We start from the raw sequence: 16389 nt of genomic DNA, 5'->3' as shown, positions 1-16389 counted from the left end.
GTAAATCCTTGATTGACTTGTCAGGAATCTGAGAGTCAAAACTGATCATCCGCCTCTGCCCTGTTTTCTATTGCAGGTTCTTACTTGGTGCTTAGACAAAATCAAAATGAGGAAACATCGGCATTTGCCATTAGTGGCCATCTTTTGCCTCTTTTTCTCAGGCTTTTCCTTTACTCGTGCCCAGCAACAAGCAGGTAAGAGCCAGAAACTTCTCTTTATTTTATTAAAGAAACAGTGTTTTATGATTTTAGATCTTAGATATCACGAGCTTGCGGTAGAGCTTAGAGGGGCTTTGAAGAGATAGCCTAGCCATTGATGGCAGGATGTTTGTTTATTTTACACATCTTTCTAGCTACTCTTGATCCAGGGAGAGACAGCTTCTTCTTCTTCTTTTTTTTTTTTTTTTTTTTTTTTTTTGCTAAAACTTGGGTTTGCTATCTTAGCAGTGGTTTGCAAGTGATTTGTTCTTACATTCGGGTGTGAGCAGAAAGTTTGTCTTGAAAATATTTTACTGTCTGAAGAGCTTTTCACCGTTTCGGGTACTGGTTGGTGTCTGAGCACATAAGACTAGGAGAAGACGATGCTTGGGAGCAAAAATTATTTTTCCTGAAAAAAAAAAACCAACACCCCCACCCCCAATAACACCCTTTCTCTCTAACTCGGGACAAAGAAAGACATTTTTTCATCTAGAAACATCAAATCTTAAAAAAAAAAAATCAGTTCCCCCAAACTGCTTAAAAATAGATCCTAGTTAACCCTATTAAGAATTTACTTGCAGAGTTTTAGAAAAATGAGAACTGCTTCATGTGTTATGAGCTTGGATGCGTTGGTTTGCCTCCCTCTCCTTTGCTTGGAGAGCTGGGCTTCTTATGGGGATTCTCCCAGACCTGGCAGTTCTTAGATGGCGGGAGGTGACTGCCGCCTCAACGCAAGGGGAGCGTTGGCTGGGGCATCAGATTAACCCCAGGTAAGTAGAGTCTGAGGGCCTGCTGGGCTCAGCCAGCCAGGCCTCCTATGGAAGGGCACGCCCCAGCCACCAGCAGCCAGGTACCCTGAGCCTCCTGCTCCTGCTTTGGAAGGAGAAGATTTATATTGGAAAGGGATAAATCTTGTTCAACATCTAAGGAGGCTTGTCTGGCTCTGAAAAACCTGTAGTGACAAGGTTAGGGCACCTTTCTTCATGCTAACAAGTCTGAAAAAATGAGACTTGACCCACCTCTATATTTATACAAATCTTCTTCGTATAGAGAAGATGTATTTATTACATTTTTCCTTGAAAATTACCCAGAGCATTGGAGGTTAGTTTAGACGAAACAGTAGTCACCTTGAGTATTCCTTCTCGTCAAGGCTCAGTTTCAAACCCAAAGCTGAAGAATGAGTTTATAAGATGACGCTTGGTTATCTGGGGTGGGGTAGCCTTCTGGACTGATCAGGTGGGTCTCAGGGTCCAAACTGCCAGAGTCTGAGTTAAAGGACAGCCCAGGGAACACTTCCTCCCCTTTCTGGAGCCTGCTCCTGGTTCGTGTATGGTGGTCATTAGGTACGGAACTTGGGCCAATGACTGGGCACCAGCAGCTGGTGCGTCCTGGGGTCCAGGTAAGTCAGCCCTCCTGCCTGTTTCACACGTGGGCTGTGCATTATTTAGTGACAGCAGAGTGGAAACGGAATGAATTGAGGAAGGCTTTGCACTGATGGGAAGTCATTTCTGGAACAGGAGAAACATCTAAACCAATGTCTTTTTTTAAAGATGTCAAAAAAGGTGCCGCTGCCGATATAATATTTCTAGTGGATTCCTCTTGGAGCATTGGAAAGGAGCATTTCCAACTTGTTCGGGAGTTTCTTTATGATGTGATAAAATCTTTAGCTGTGGGAGAAAACGATTTCCGTTTTGCTCTGGTCCAGTTCAACGGCAACCCACATACCGAGTTCCTGTTAAACACGTACCGTTCTAAACAAGACGTCCTCTCCCATGTGTCCAACTTGTCTTATTTTGGGGGAAGCAATCAGACCGGAAAAGGATTAGAATACGTAATGCAAAACCACCTCACTGAGGCTGCCGGAAGCCGGGCCCGGGACGGAGTCCCTCAGGTTATCGTAGTGTTAACTGACAGACCCTCGAAGGATGGCCTTGTTTTGCCCTCAGCGGAACTTAAGTCTGCTGATGTTAACGTGTTTGCGGTTGGCGTTGAGGATGCAGATGAAGGAGCCTTAAAAGAAATAGCAAGTGAACCGCTCAATATGCATGTTTTCAACCTAGAGAATTTTACCTCCCTCCATGACCTAGTAGGAAACTTAGTGTCCTGTGTGCATTCATCCATGACTCCAGAAGGGGCTGGAGGCACAGAGACCCTTAAAGACATCACAGGTAACGGCAACATCGCCCAGCTGCTGCCTGCCTTGCTGTTCTTTGGAGATAAGCTTGGCAAACGCTGGCCTGAAAGCAACATGATGGCTGAGAGATGGTGGGTGGCGTAGGGAAGAGATGGCTATTCCCAGGTTTAAAAACAAAGGTTTGAACATTCTCTGCCGTCTGCTTCGAAAGTAGAGCATTCACCTGCCTTCAGGAGGGGTTCTTTGCTTTTGAGACCATTAATATTCTGACTCTAAAAACACATCCTGGTACTACGATCCCATAAGAGCTGCTTCTACCTTCCTTGGACAAGAAAGCCTCAGCGTGGCTGCGGGGGTGTGGGGGGCATCGGACAAAAATCCCTCTGTTTGTTACGGGGATGGAGGGTGTGTCCTTTCAAGAAAGCTCCGTGTCTGAAAGAGCTTGAACTGAGGGGGAAGGAGGGTCCAGTGGAACCACACCCAGAGCTCCTCTCTGTGACTCCCGGAATTGATTTCAGAGGACTGATGGGATTATAATTGGAAGAATCCTTAGGGATGATCCATCCCAAATCTATTTGGAAGACAGTGAGTCCTGGGGGAGGGGGGGTCGCGAAGTCCTCACATGTTGGCTTTGCACCTGCTTTCTTTCCCTCCGTGCTGTCACCAGGGCTGCGCCCAGGGATGCTTCTGATCAGTGCCACTCCGGACGTATCTATGCTTGGGGACTGTACATGGCTGTTTCATTGCACACTGACATGTGCGGAACTAGTTGATGGACCGATTATGGAACCAGTCAAACCCATTTGCTCCCTTTCTAGTACCAAGTTCCCAAAGACCGAGAGGCAAGGGATTCGAAAGATGAAATTTCAAATGTATTGTACCACAGCACTCCTGACCAATGCCCAGGGGTAGGCTTCCTCCTTAGTGACAGGCAGGGTGGAGGGACCTCCTTTCGTCACAAAATGAATCTATTTTGATAGTTGAGAACAGAGAATTTGGGAGCTGCAAGGAACTGGAGTTATTTTTGAATAGCTGCTGCAGGGCTGCGATGAAGGAGTCCCAAAAGATTCAGGAAGGCACTGGCTTTGCAGTAACGTTTGGCTGTGGGTAGAGACCATGAGCCTGGGGTCTTCCCACTTGGCATGCCTCCCTGGCGCTCTGCAGCGATCACTCTTGAAAAAAGTTACCAGGGTCGGAGCTTGCAAAGAGAGAATGATGGAGAGGCAAGAAGAACTTCGTGGGACGGAAATGTGCCACTGCTAAGATGGCAGCCAGCAAATTCCTGCGGTAACCCGCCCTGAGGTCCTGGCTGGGCGGGGAAGCTGAAGAGGGCTGGAAGGGGCTGGAAGACTTCTGGAAAGCCAGAGGAGTGGCCAGGACGAGGCGGGAGAGACGCAGGGGCAGCTGAGTGTGTAAATGAGGGACACTGTGTGCAGAGGGAGGCTTTGGAGACAGGTGGTGGGGATGGAGGAATCTCAAGTGATGCTCACAGTGTGACCTTCCTGTGATTAGGGGGTAATAGACAGGACCACAGGCATGAGGCAGCTGGAGCCTGAGAGGCTGATGCTCAGGACAGTGATCAGGTAGACGTTAAAGTCTCTGGGGGGTGACCACGTGGTGTGTGGTGTGGACTCAGGCTACACATGGTGGATCCCTTCAGCACCCTTAGTGGCAGCAAGGAGGTGGCTAATTCTCTGAGTGGAGAGAGCGTGAACGGGCAGCCTGGCTTAGGTTGGCTCACGCAGAGGAGCCATCACAGGCAGCAAGGTCAATGCCCCACGTTTCTCCTAAGCTTTTGCAGGTGGTTATTGCTGAGAGGGTTTCAGAGACAGGGGCAGGAGAGGAGGGGACGGGTGGAAAGTCAGTCTCTTGTGAATTCACGATGGTGGATGGAGAAGAAAGAAGAAAGATTTGAGGGTTAGGGATAGGGGGAGAAGTCAGCCCATCTCAGAAGCCTCCTGGGAGGGATGGAGAGAAGGACAGAAGGGCAGGAGGAGTCCAGAGAAAGGCAGAACTTTCTGGATTGTGATCAGAATAGTGGGTGGAATAGTAGGTACATCGTATTAGATGTCAGTTAGTTTTTCATAAGAGAGGTTCAGAAAATAAGGGGTGTGGAGCGATACGCCTCGGTGTCAGGAAAAAGGCACCAGCTGTCCTGGGCGTGCCGAGTGTGGTTAAGAGAAGGGCTTCACAATGAATGGTTCCCTGTGATTTCAGCTCTGGTAGGGGTGGGAGAGCCAAAATCTGTATGAGAGAGACGTGCAGGACAGTCTGGAATATTTATTAAACCTGAAGAGTGATCCCTACGTCAAGTGACACACCTCTCCTCTACTAGTGATTTCAGGAAAAGGAGGGGGACCTTCGAAAGCACCCCAACCAAGCACCGTGGGTTCCAAGGAGATTACGAGATGGCCTCCGCGTGATCTTCTCTGTTTGCCACACTATTCTCAGCATCAATAACCCACGAATCGCTGCATTTCTGAGTATAGGGACAATAATGGATCCACGTCAAAAACCATGACGGGGATGGGGAGAAAAATAGAACGTCTTTGTTGACATTTGGACGTTCCGAAAAAAAGTGGATGAATGAGCCTTTACGTCTAACCTCAACATGAGTGGATAAACCATTAGATTATCATGAGACGCTAAATGAACCTCTCAACACAGTATGTTTCCACGCAGATGATAAAACCTTTGTTTTTACACCAAGAAAGCATCTCTGTCTTCTAGTGTCCAAGCCACTAGCAGCACCAGGGTGGACTATTAATCCATTTCTGTGGTCTTTTCCTAATTAACTTCACTCTTCAATATTCCATTGCATGCGCCACAGCAAAAGACATAAAATCATAATAATTCTCTGCTTGTATTATTAGTTTTGGAAACAGATCGTCAGAAAGGCACTACAGATATTGCTAGTAAGTCAGGACTTTCTATTTCCTGTTCACTAGGTAGGGACCATTTTATATACATACATATATAAATTATATATAAATGTTCCATATATAAATAAATATATGTATGTTAACAGTTGCCACTGTTCTAAGTGAATTCAAGTCAAGTAATATCTGAAAGTTGTGTTTCTTAAAGTCCCTTTTTACAAATGGATAGAAGATGCCACAGCTTTACTAAAGCGAAAGCTAAACGTGACCCTTACTCTGTGAGGATGGTCTTCCTTTTCTTCTCAAAATACAAATATTTCCCAAACTCGGGAAATCCACCTGCAATTTTATGTGGGCATAGGCAATGCGAATTCACTCGTTTTGAACTTTTCCTTGAAAAAAAAAGGAAGCCTCCCGTGGGCTGAGGAAGGCGTCGTGCCCACACCACTGTGCTCAGGAAAGTGGTGCCGCCCACGACGTGGAAGGACCCTCAGATTTTTTTTCCATGGTCGTGGCGACACTGCTCCCAGAAAATGCCACAGAGGGTGTGATCCGTGAGCCATCAGAGCAGGAAACCGGACAACTGCACGTTTTTAGTGTTAGCTGGAGCTGACTCCTCTCAGAGTTAACGTTGGTCACTGGCGTGCCTTGCTGCACACAAGAACCACCGTGGCTCTTGTGTCTGCCTGAGGCTGCGGCTCCCCTGGATAACACAGCATGTGCTTGTGTGTCCCCATCGCTGTGTGTCTAAAAGGACCACGTTGTTTTTGCAGTGATGACAAATTATCCAACACTTTTCTATGACCCGTGGCTGTCCAGCGTCTTCAAAGGGAAGTGATCCAGGGTGTTTGTGTATCTTATTTAGTCTGTCATGAATTGCAATCCAAAAAGTAGGTCATAAAATTCATGAGGAAGGCGCCATCCTGTGACTTAGGGGTCATTTTCCTTTTATTGACCCCAGGCTCAGAGTTAGTTTTTCTTTGCAACATCTTGGTCAGCTGAGTAAGTGGCAGATACTCCCTGGTCCCTCAGGGTCCTTGGTTTAGGCCTGGGGAGCGTTGAAGGATTTCGTGGTGTGGTTTTCAGAGCCTGGAGCTCCCGTGTTGATGTGAGCCATGTCTATGGCCTGCTGTGTAATTCACACTGCTGGCACCACACCCTCCCAGAGATCCTTCAGGAATCTTGCATTTTGGCTGAAGAGTAGCAAACTCTTAGAATTCATAGCACAGGCTGTTACTCTCTTATAAGAGCTTATAAGATATTTCCACATGAGTAGCTTTCCTATGCAAGGAATTCCCCTGCAGAAGTGTTGTCAGGGGAGTCCCCGTTGTGGCTCAGCAGGTTAAGAACCTGACATGGTGTCCATGAGGATCTGGGTTCAAACCCTGGCCTCTTACAGTGGGTTTAGGATCTGGTGTTGCTGTGGCTGTGGCGTAGGTCTCAGCTGCAGCTCCGATTTGACTCAGCCTGGGAACTTCCATATACCCTCCCTAAAATGAAAAAAGAAAAAAAAAATTGTTGTCAGGGATTTCTTGTGTGTAAGGGGACAGAGCGTGAGCAGTCCTGATTCTAGGAATTCCAATTCCAGCCATCCCTGGCTTGGCTTACCCAAGGAGAGGGCTTAGGTAAAAGATCATTTCACTCTAGCAAACTTCTTCAATTTCGTGAGACAAGATTTGTATCCCATTTCCATCATGGAAATAAAAGCAATTTTGTGGGTCCAAGGATACTTTAATTTTCCATTTAAGACATCCGCTGTCATTCAAAATATCAGAATGAACAATCTGCCATGTAATATTATAACTAGACTCCAAATACAGCTTCCTAAAATCCAGACTATGAATACCACATAGGCTCTCATAAAATCTCTCTTCCTGTTCCTAACACACACTTAAGTTATTTAAAAATTTTTTTTTCTAGAAAAATTTCGCTTTTCCTATTGTTTAAATCAGCCCGATTTAAACGATTCAGCTGAGCCTTTGAAATATTCCGCCCAGGTTGGTAGTTTATGGGTCGCTATTCCTCGCTCAGAGCTTCTATGAAACTCCCATTCTCTGTAACGGAATGGAAGTTTCATGTTTGCCATTTTTGGGAGACAAGAGGTCTTTGGTCAGCCGTTTTTATTCCATCTATACAACCCTCAGAGCTCATTCTGATTCAGGGCCTACGGGCTCCTCATGGTCCTGCCAGGCACGCGGTCCAGGCTGTCATAAGAATAAGGTTGGATAATTATGTCATGGCTGGTTTCATATCACTCTGCTTAACATTGTTCTGCATTGTGGGATTGGATACAGAGGCAATAGCACAAATCGACAAGCAAAACATACAGCCCAGCCCCAGACCTGCACGCGAGAGTCCCACAACCCGATGTCAACGGAGACCAGAAAATCAACTCCAAACATATCAGGGTGCTTTTAGATCAAGGCTCTCAGTGTCGCTTCAGTTCTCCTTTACTTGCCCCCACAGGTGTCAGGGCTCAGCCATTTGGGGTTTTAAAGAAAAATGCAGAAACAACCATTGCTCAAGGAATCGTGTGTTTTCCGTACCAAGAGGCCGAGTCACCAAACCCGAAATCTGAGGTTCTGCTTCGTGCTGTGGATTTGGACAAAGCAAATTCTCACAATCCCTTGAGGATTACAAGAGAAATGTCCCCAAGTTAGAAATCATCTTTGGACCATTGATAATATATTCCTTTATTTTCTCCTGTAGGTAGGGCGAGGCACACTTCCTTGCCACTACCGTTCCCCCCAAATTTGGTAGAAGTTTCCAGAATATGCGCAAGATTTCTCCCAGAAAAGTGAACATGTTGTATTAAAATTTAACTCCAAAGATGGTCCGGAAGAAAACCGGATATTAAATGTCCCTCTGGGACCCCACAGTTTCTGTTAAGAAGTTGCCTCTTGTCCATGCAGAATGCAGAACTGAAAGAGAATTTCACGTTCCTTCGTCACCACGTGTTTTGTTTGTCCATAGTTCGTGTTTCTTATTAGTTTCTAAAGAAACATGTCAGAACACTGAAGGATGCATGTGGTCACCTGTTCTAACGCTTTCACATTTTTTGCATTTCTTTCTTTTAAAGCACAAGAATCTGCTGACATAATTTTCCTTATTGATGGATCAAACGAGACCGGAAGTGTCCATTTCGCAGTCATTCTCGACTTCCTTGTAAATCTCCTTGAGAGACTCTCAGTTGGAGCTCAGCAGATCCGAGTGGGGGTGGTCCAGTATAGTGATGAGCCCAGAACCATGTTCTCCCTGAACAGCTTCGCCACCAAGGCTCAGGTTCTGGATGCCGTGAAAGCCCTGGGGTTCCTTGGTGGGGAGCTGGCCAATGTCGGCCTTGCCCTTGACTTCGTGGTGGACCACCACTTCACCAGGGCAGGGGGCAGCCGAGTGGAGGAAGGGGTTCCCCAGGTGCTGGTCCTCATCAGCGCCGCGCCTTCTAGCGATAAGATCCGAGACGCGGTCTTAGCCCTGAAGCAGGCGAGCGTGTTCTCGTTTGGCCTGGGAGCCCAGGCCGCCTCCAAGGCAGAGCTGCAGCACATAGCCACCAATGACAACTTTGTGTTCACTGTCCCGGAATTCCGTAGCTTTGGGGACCTCCAGGATCAATTACTGCCCTACATTGTGGGCATAGCCCACAGGCACATTGTCTTGCAACCGCCAACCATTGTCACTCAAGGTACGTATGCTTTTCTCACCCTCTGGGTGGTAGTGGGGTGTTCTGGGGGTGGTTCTGTAGGAGGCAGGTGGGCACCTTGCAGCGTGACTCGCCTCAGGAGAACCTGTAAGTACCCACAGTCCAGTCCTTCCGAGGTGAGCTAGCCCGTGGGCATGGCGTCTGTGACGCTGCAGCGTTCCAGGAGAGCTGAGAGCTGTGAGTGTGTGGAGCATTCTCGTTAGAGCGTCAGCTGTCACGGAAGTGTGCTTCTAAGGCGGACTCGACTAGCCTGCTACTCTGAGGTCACCAACATCATCAAATGACCGACTTAGGCGGCAGTCATCCTAAAAATGGATCTCAGGGGCTCACTACAGTTCTGAGAAAATTAGGGTAACGGCATTGGCCTCGGAAGGTCAGCATGTGGGTGGAGGCTCAGGGTCAGGGGGAGCTGCCTCCCAAAGTCATTGCTGTACTGGTCTCAGGAGTGGCGCTGCTGGAGGTAAGACGTAACCAGGCTCTCACTTGTGGACTAGTTATAAAAACCTTTTTCGCCCCCTGTGCTTATTGAATTGAGGAGTAGTTTTTTTGTTTTTTTTGTTTTTTTTTTTTGTTTTTTTGTTTTTGTCTTTTTGTCTTTTTTTTTAGGGCTGTACTCACAGCATATGGAGGTTCCCAGGCTAGGGGTCCAATTGGAGGGTAGTCACTGGCCTATACCACAGCCACAGCAACACCAGATCCAAGCCGCGTCTGTGACCTAAACCACAGCTCATGGAAACGCTGGATCCTTGACCCACTAAGCAAGGCCAGGGATCAAACCCACCGCCTCATGGTTCCTAGTTGGTTTCATTTCCACTGTGCTACGATGAACCAAGTCACAAAACAAAATACAGTGAACAAATGTGGGAGGTGAGAAGAATTGTTCAAAATATACCTAAGATCCCAGTGGTGCTTGATGCTGTGGCAGGTGAACACCTGGCACATCCAGTTTACTAAGTTCATCGCTGGTAATGTCGTAAATTTTCTGTCAGAGATATTATGACTGATGGTATCAGGCCCAGTGCTGGGTGGGGTAAGAACTCGTGCAAAATTTACACCTGGCAAATTCTCTGGATAGTCCCAGACGCCCCTCTGATTGAAATGTGATCTGTGACGCTTTCCCTGGGCTTGCGTGCATTTGGAAACACATGGACAACTTCCCCAGGTTGTGTAAACACTGAGGAAGCACCACGGCTGCAGTCAGGAGCCTTAGGTCCTGGGTCTTATGTTAACCAGCTGTGTGATCCTGGCCAGGCCGCGCACCCTCTCTGGGCTCCAGGGTTTTGAATTTATGACAAGGGGTGAAAAGATATTTCTGTCCCAGGAAAAGTGTCAAGCGCCTTTTTATCTCTGGCAGCACAGGCCTCATTTCAGCGTTTCCTAGTGCACGAGAGCGCTCACTCCCCAGTTACACACCATCTGTAATCTTTGTGATCCTTTGTAAATAGAGTCCCCAACTATTCCTGGCTCTCTGCTATGGGCTAGACAGCACGCCAGGCACCTGAGACCCTGGGCTTGTCGGCTAGACTGATGTGGCCGCTGGCTCGTGACAGCATAATAGGGAGAGAGAGCATAAAAACAACCAACCACTGAAAAACTACTCCCAGAGCGTGACCGTTGAGGACACCAGAGGGGCCTGTCATGGAAAGAAGTTGGGGGGATGGGAGCTGAAGGTACAGTGGCTGGGGAGGCGGGTCTGAGAAGCCGCGGGACAGCAGCTGGTGTAAAGCCGAGGGCACAAGCCTCCAGGATCCAAGACCGGAGAGTCTGGTGCCGCCCAGAACTGGCAGGAAGAGGTGGGGCTGGAGCACCCTGGCGCCTGGAAGCTTGGAGGTGCCACCGGTTTGGGGGCGAGCATCACTGGTTTCGTGTGAGCTCGCCAGGTTTGGGGGGATGGGCAGGGGTAAGAGGGGTGGGTGGGAGTGTGGGCAGAGAGACAGGCCCTGGGGACTGTGCAGGGGTGTACTGGCACCGCTGGGTAGGAAAGGAGTGGCCCAGAAAGGAGCCTGAGGAGAACAGGGACATGAGGACACAGGAGCGTGAAGTGTCAGGAGCCGGGGGGAGGGCAGTGTCTGGAGGGGGAGGGGTCGCCTGGGCCCCAGCTTCGGAGAAGCTGAGTAGCTTGAAGACCACCCCCCACCCCGGCTGTGTCCCCAGGGCCCATCAGTGGCCCTGATGGGTCAGCCTCCCTGGGGGTGTGTGGTGTACACAGAGGGGCTGAGGTCCTCTGGTGGCTTCTGTTTTCTCAGGGACGCTCACACGAGGCGTGGTGGTGAGAGGTTAGAGCAGAGAGCAGAGGGTGACGGGAAGGCGAAGCCCCCAGGCAGGTTGCGGGGCACCTGGCGGGATGGCCTTCTCAGGAATGGCAGCTGCCTGGGCCATGTGAGGAGCAGAAAGGGGCAGGATGGAGCCTCCTCCGGGGCTCCTGACGTGGATTAGGGTCCAGGGGGCTGAGGGTGAGGCCGGGGAGCTGGGCTGCAGGCCAGGGGAGTGAGGGTGGGAAGGGGCGGCCAGAGTGAGGGTACAGAGACCAGGTCTCCATGTGGCTGACGGGGTGGGATGCACGTGAGCTGGGGGAGGAGGCCAGGCTGAGGGGATGTGGGGCAGCCCCTGGAGACAGGAAGGCCAGGTACAGCCCTAGAGGCAGATGCTGGAGGGACAGGTGGTCAGAGTCCCTGAGTTACTGAGGGGAGTCACCCGAGAGTGGGCTGCAGAGGAGGACAGCGCGGAGGAAAGGCCATGGGGCTGGACGATGGAGGAGGGCTAGCTGGGGACCGTCGGAGGGCGAGGAAGTCCCCGTCACCCGGCCCAGGCTGGAGAGGGCTGCAGGGGATGGGGGGTCCGCGGATGATGGTCGACAGGGAGGTGAGGGCGGAAGCCTCGGGCTCACCCCAGCAGGGGGCTTCCCACCCAGGCCCAGCAGAGCCCAGAAGAGAGGGGAGAGGCTGGGGGGGGTGGCATCTCAGCAGGAAGAGGCAGTCTCTTACGAGAGGGGGAGGGGAGGGCGAGCCTGGGGACCAGGCACGAAAGCGGACCTGCCTTTCTCCTCCTGTATCCCTGTGCTCTTTGCACCACGATGAACGCGGGAGCCTCTGCACGTGTGGTCTCAACACCATCGTCTCTGGTACAGAAGGGGCGTGGGTGTGTGAGGGTATCCGGGCGTGCTCACTGTCCCTGTGTGTGTCCACAAATCACACGTGTGGTCTGGGTACGTGTCTTTCACGTACACGTGGAGGGGAGGGGAGGGTGAAGGCAGGGTCTTGCTCCCAGGGCCTCATGGGAGAACCCGTGTGTCCGCAGGCCTCTGTGGAGTTCACTCTTTGCACCACAACTTGAGGCCAAAGCAACGGTCCTTGGATGGTTTGTATCTATGGTGCGTTAATACGTTTTCTCCTGAAGAGGAGAGTTTGGACCCTAGCTGCCAATACAGTTAGACGTCAAGTGAGACAGGGTTACCCACCATCCTCAGACACATGCGGCACTGACACCTCCTCCTGCGCAGATACTCACTCTAGAAACTGTCCTACCTCCCCGGAACCATTTATGCCCCGAGGGTCTTGGAAGCCTTCCCAGGCGTCTGGGTCTGTGCTGTGGTCTGACGCGAGCCGTGGGTCCCGACTCAGGAGGGCCGCCTGCTTGTTGATCCAGCAGGTGGACATGAGCTCATGGTCCCTTGGAGACAGAGCTCTTAGCGAGCGTTTATGCCTTGCGATTTGTCCCCGGATTAGCGTAACCTTAGCGGTAACTTGGGGCCTTCGCCACACAGGTCTCTTGAAGAAAATGCTTCTGTGCCACTTGCTGTTGTGAGTGATTTCCTCTTTCTAAGTTTACGAGGCCAGTGCATTGGTCTTCTTTCAGCCTTGCCTGAAACAATTCAAGATGTGGACAGTAGACCTCAAGGGAATTGGAGTATTTATCTTCTTTTTGGTTTTGCTCAGTGACAGGTGTTAATGCAATAGAGATGGTGAAACACAAGCCCCTCCGAGCAGATGCAGGTTCCTTGTTTAATTGCTTGAGCTATGGCTTCATTCTGGCCTCAAAAACCCAAGCTCGAGATGGAGGGCAGAAAAGAGCTTTCTGACGTGTCCAGTGACAGTGTACTACACCGGTGTCGAGCTATAGGCTAAGCAAACGACATTGCCTTGGTGCCCCTCTTTCGTAAAAAGTGCTAAGAGTGGACGGGAGGTCAGGGGGGCCCGCACAGGTGTGTGTTGTGACGTGTTTCCCCGGGGCTCCCGTAGACGTGACAATGGCCAGGCGAGTGGGAGCGCCCGTCAGGTGGCGTTAGCTGTGAGGCAAGGCGTAGTGAGCATCATGCCATTGGTGAGGCCACCCTCCTGACCTTCTCACGTTGCTACCTACAGTCATCGAAGTCAACAAGAGAGACATAGTTTTCCTGGTGGATGGCTCGTCTGCCCTGGGGCCGGCCAACTTCCAAGCAATCCGTGACTTCATTGCCAAGGTCATCCAGAGGCTGGATATTGGACAGGACCTCATCCAGGTGGCCGTGGCTCAGTATGCAGACACAGTGAGGCCAGAGTTTTATTTCAACACTCACCCCAACAAGAGGGAGGTCATGGCTGCCGTGCGGAGAATGAAGCCCCTGGACGGCGCTGCCCTGTACACGGGCTCCGCCCTGGAGTTCGTTCGGAACAACATGTTCACCAGTGAGGCCGGCTACCGGGCGGCCGAGGGGGTCCCTAGGCTGCTGGTGCTGATCACAGGCGGTAAGTCCCTAGATGACGTGAGCCAGCCGGCCCAAGAGCTGAAGAGAAGCAGCATCATGGCCTTTGCCGTTGGGAACAAGGCGGCCGACCAGGCTGAGCTGGAAGAGATCGCCTTTGACCCCTCCCTCGTGTTCATTCCCACCGAGTTCCGAGCCAGTCCTCTGCAGGGTGTGCTGTCCAGCCTGCTGGCGCCTCTTAGGACCCTCTCTGGAACCACTGAAGGTAAGGTGGGGAGGGGACCGACTCCTAACAGGGTGGCCTCCAGGCAGAGCCTTTGAGGCTAAAATCTCAGTTTTTGTGTTCTGCTAAGAGATCTCTTAAATGCTGGAAACAGTAGCAACAAACAAGATTTATCTGGGTTTCTTTTTACCCCAAGGTGGGAAATGTATGACTTGAGATGTCACGTGATACAGCCAGATGTCTTAAAATGCCGTCAGCTAAGGACAGTGTGGCTACCTTCAGGACCTGGGGCTGCCTGTCTTTGAAGCTTGTGGCCCAGAAGGCTCCTTGGCAGTTCCGATCCCTCATGGGCTCCCAGTGTTCTGTCTCTACGGGGGACTCCTGTTCAGCCTCCCCTTCCCATCCCCGGGACGTAGCCTAGCATCCTTCCTGGCCTCCAGAAAGCCTTCCTTTCCTGAGCAGACAGTCCGCTTCTAAATGGCCCAGACCTGACCAGCATAGGACATTAACCCTCTCCTCTCTCGCTAAGGGGTTTCCTTCCACGGGAAAGTGTAGTTACGGGAGGAGTGTGTGCAGATAAAAAGACCCCGTGGTGGTCCAAGCCCTTCATTGGTTATGGTTCTCGGTGAACAGTTATTTTAAAAAACATGATGGCTCTGAGCTTACGACTGAATGAGGGCCATTCACCGTCCTTAACGAAGATGAATATCACAGACACAAGCTTTTCTGCCTCACGCACTTGACCACTGGCAGAATGTTCGATGCATGACCTGTGGTGCATGGATGCATGCCTTCTCCTCAGGTTCTCTGCTCTCCTCAAAGCCTCTCTCTCTCACTGATTTCCCTAAAACTTCCAATCCACACTTGCATAACCAACTTCAAGTTGATAAAATTAGCCGTTGGGTTTAAATTTCAGTGAAACATCAGAGCTGGGAAAGAATGTGGGTTTGTTTAGAGGCATGTGTTGGAGAAAACCCTCTGATCTGAGAATGATGCTTTTGCTCCTTCCTGAGTCTGACCTCAACCAAGCAGACCAAAGGGTCTCTTTGCATTTTAAGGTGTTTCCAGGATCATGTGAGCTCACTCAGCATGCGTCCCCATGGGCACTGTGCGGGTCACTGCCTGGCAATGCCATGCCCCCTGATAGAAGAGTCTTCGTAGGGAATGACAAATGGGCCGCCCTAGGAATGTTTCAGGATGAGAACAGCCTGACTTGGGTGCTATTTCTTAGCCTCAGGAAACTCATGTTCTCAGTTAATTTCTCATCTATCTGTAAGTGGAATCTCTCTGTCAATGCGTAGAGGGCATCTCCGAACCCAGTCTGGCCCATGTAGACCCGGCTGTGACCCTGGTCACAATGCAGAAGGGCACAGCACCCTTGTAAAGTGCATTTCCAGGGAGAGATGCTCTGTGTCGAGGATTCTGATCATTTGTGTCGGTTGCAAGCCTTCTAGCTTTGGCACTGTACTTCTCTGTGAGCCACCTAGGTTTCATAAACTCGGCTACGAATATGCCTCACACACACCGGCCCCCAAGGGAGGAAAATATGCAGCCTTTGGCCATATTTTGCAATATGGATGTGCTTTGCCCCCTGATTTTCTCTGTGTTCTCCATGTTGGCATGTGTGCCCGGGCTGTAGGCACACATGATAAGACCCTCCGGGGCTGTGTACGTCTCACTTTGTCTCCTGTGCTCCACTGCAGTTCACGCAAACAAGAGGGATATCATCTTTCTTTTGGATGGATCTGTCAACGTTGGAAGGACCCGTTTCCCTTACGTGCGGGACTTTGTAATGAACTTAGTTAACAGCCTTGATGTTGGAGGTGACAATATCCGTGTCGGTTTAGTGCAATTTAGTGATACTCCGGTCACGGAGTTCTCCCTAAACACATACCAGACCAAGTCAGACCTGCTGGCTCACGTGAGGCAGCTGCAGCTGAAGGGGGGCTCGGGCCTGAACACGGGTGCGGCCCTAAGCTATGTCCACGCCAACCACTTCACCGAAGCTGGCGGCAGCAGGATCCAGGAACAAGTGCCGCAGCTTCTGCTCCTGCTCACGGCCGGGCCGTCCGAGGACTCCTATTTGCAAGCGGCCAACGCCCTGGCACGCTCGGGCATCCTGACTTTTTGTGTGGGAGCTAGCCAGGCCAATAAAGCAGAGCTTGAGCAGATTGCTTTTAACCCGAGCCTGGTGTATCTCATGGACGATTTCAGCTCCCTGCCCGCTCTGCCTCAGCAGCTGATTCAGCCCCTAACCACATATGTTAGTGGCGGAGTGGAGGAAGTGCCACTCGCCCAGCCAGGTAAAGCTCTCCCCCTGCTTGGGGCCCCCTCTCCCCCACACCTCTCTGGTGAGCAGGTGGCCCCATCTCAACTCCAGAGCGGGATGACGAGTGGGAGAAAGACGATGGGCTCCCTTTGGTTGAAGTATTTTGAATGGGGGCTTGGGACGCAGTGCCGCAAGCTTAGACTCTCTGTCTGAAGGGTCTTCGTGAGTGAAAGAAAGTCTAGAAAATCCATCTTCTGTTCTTCTCATGGTACTCCACCCTCGCTTCAGGAGTTTCACTTGTTTACA

General features: G+C 50.6%; 1 protein-coding gene across 15 annotated transcripts in view; it reads left to right on the top strand.

The window, feature by feature from the left end:
• Positions 1-16389, top strand: part of COL6A3 (collagen type VI alpha 3 chain) — a 91927-nt gene that overhangs the window by 19059 nt on the left and 56479 nt on the right. For 3 of the 15 annotated variants that reach the window (XR_014829625.1, XM_084999578.1, XM_084999571.1), the window contains exons 2-6: positions 77-194; positions 1748-2365; positions 8290-8892; positions 13272-13856; positions 15518-16117. Coding sequence is in view for 9 of the 15 variants with exons in the window: in XM_084999578.1 (XP_084855704.1) it covers positions 107-194; positions 1748-2365; positions 8290-8892; positions 13272-13856; positions 15518-16117 (2494 nt within the window). In the remaining 6 variants the exon portion in view is untranslated. Of the gene's footprint in view, positions 1-76; positions 195-1747; positions 2366-4666; positions 5247-8289; positions 8893-13271; positions 13857-15517; positions 16118-16389 lie in introns of those variants that run through there. The other 12 variants (XR_014829627.1, XM_084999570.1, XR_014829626.1 and 9 more) reach the window with 7 other exon arrangements.

The sequence above is a fragment of the Sus scrofa genome, chromosome 15 (genome assembly GCF_054392235.1).
Source record: "Sus scrofa isolate SSC_HxYL_T2T_F1_AM1 chromosome 15, Sscrofa_HxYL_maternal_Yorkshire_Landrace_v2.0, whole genome shotgun sequence".
NCBI classification, from domain to species: Eukaryota; Metazoa; Chordata; class Mammalia; order Artiodactyla; family Suidae; genus Sus; species Sus scrofa.
The sequence above is the reverse complement of the archived record's forward strand: the minus strand, read 5'-3'. Positions and strand labels throughout refer to the sequence as shown.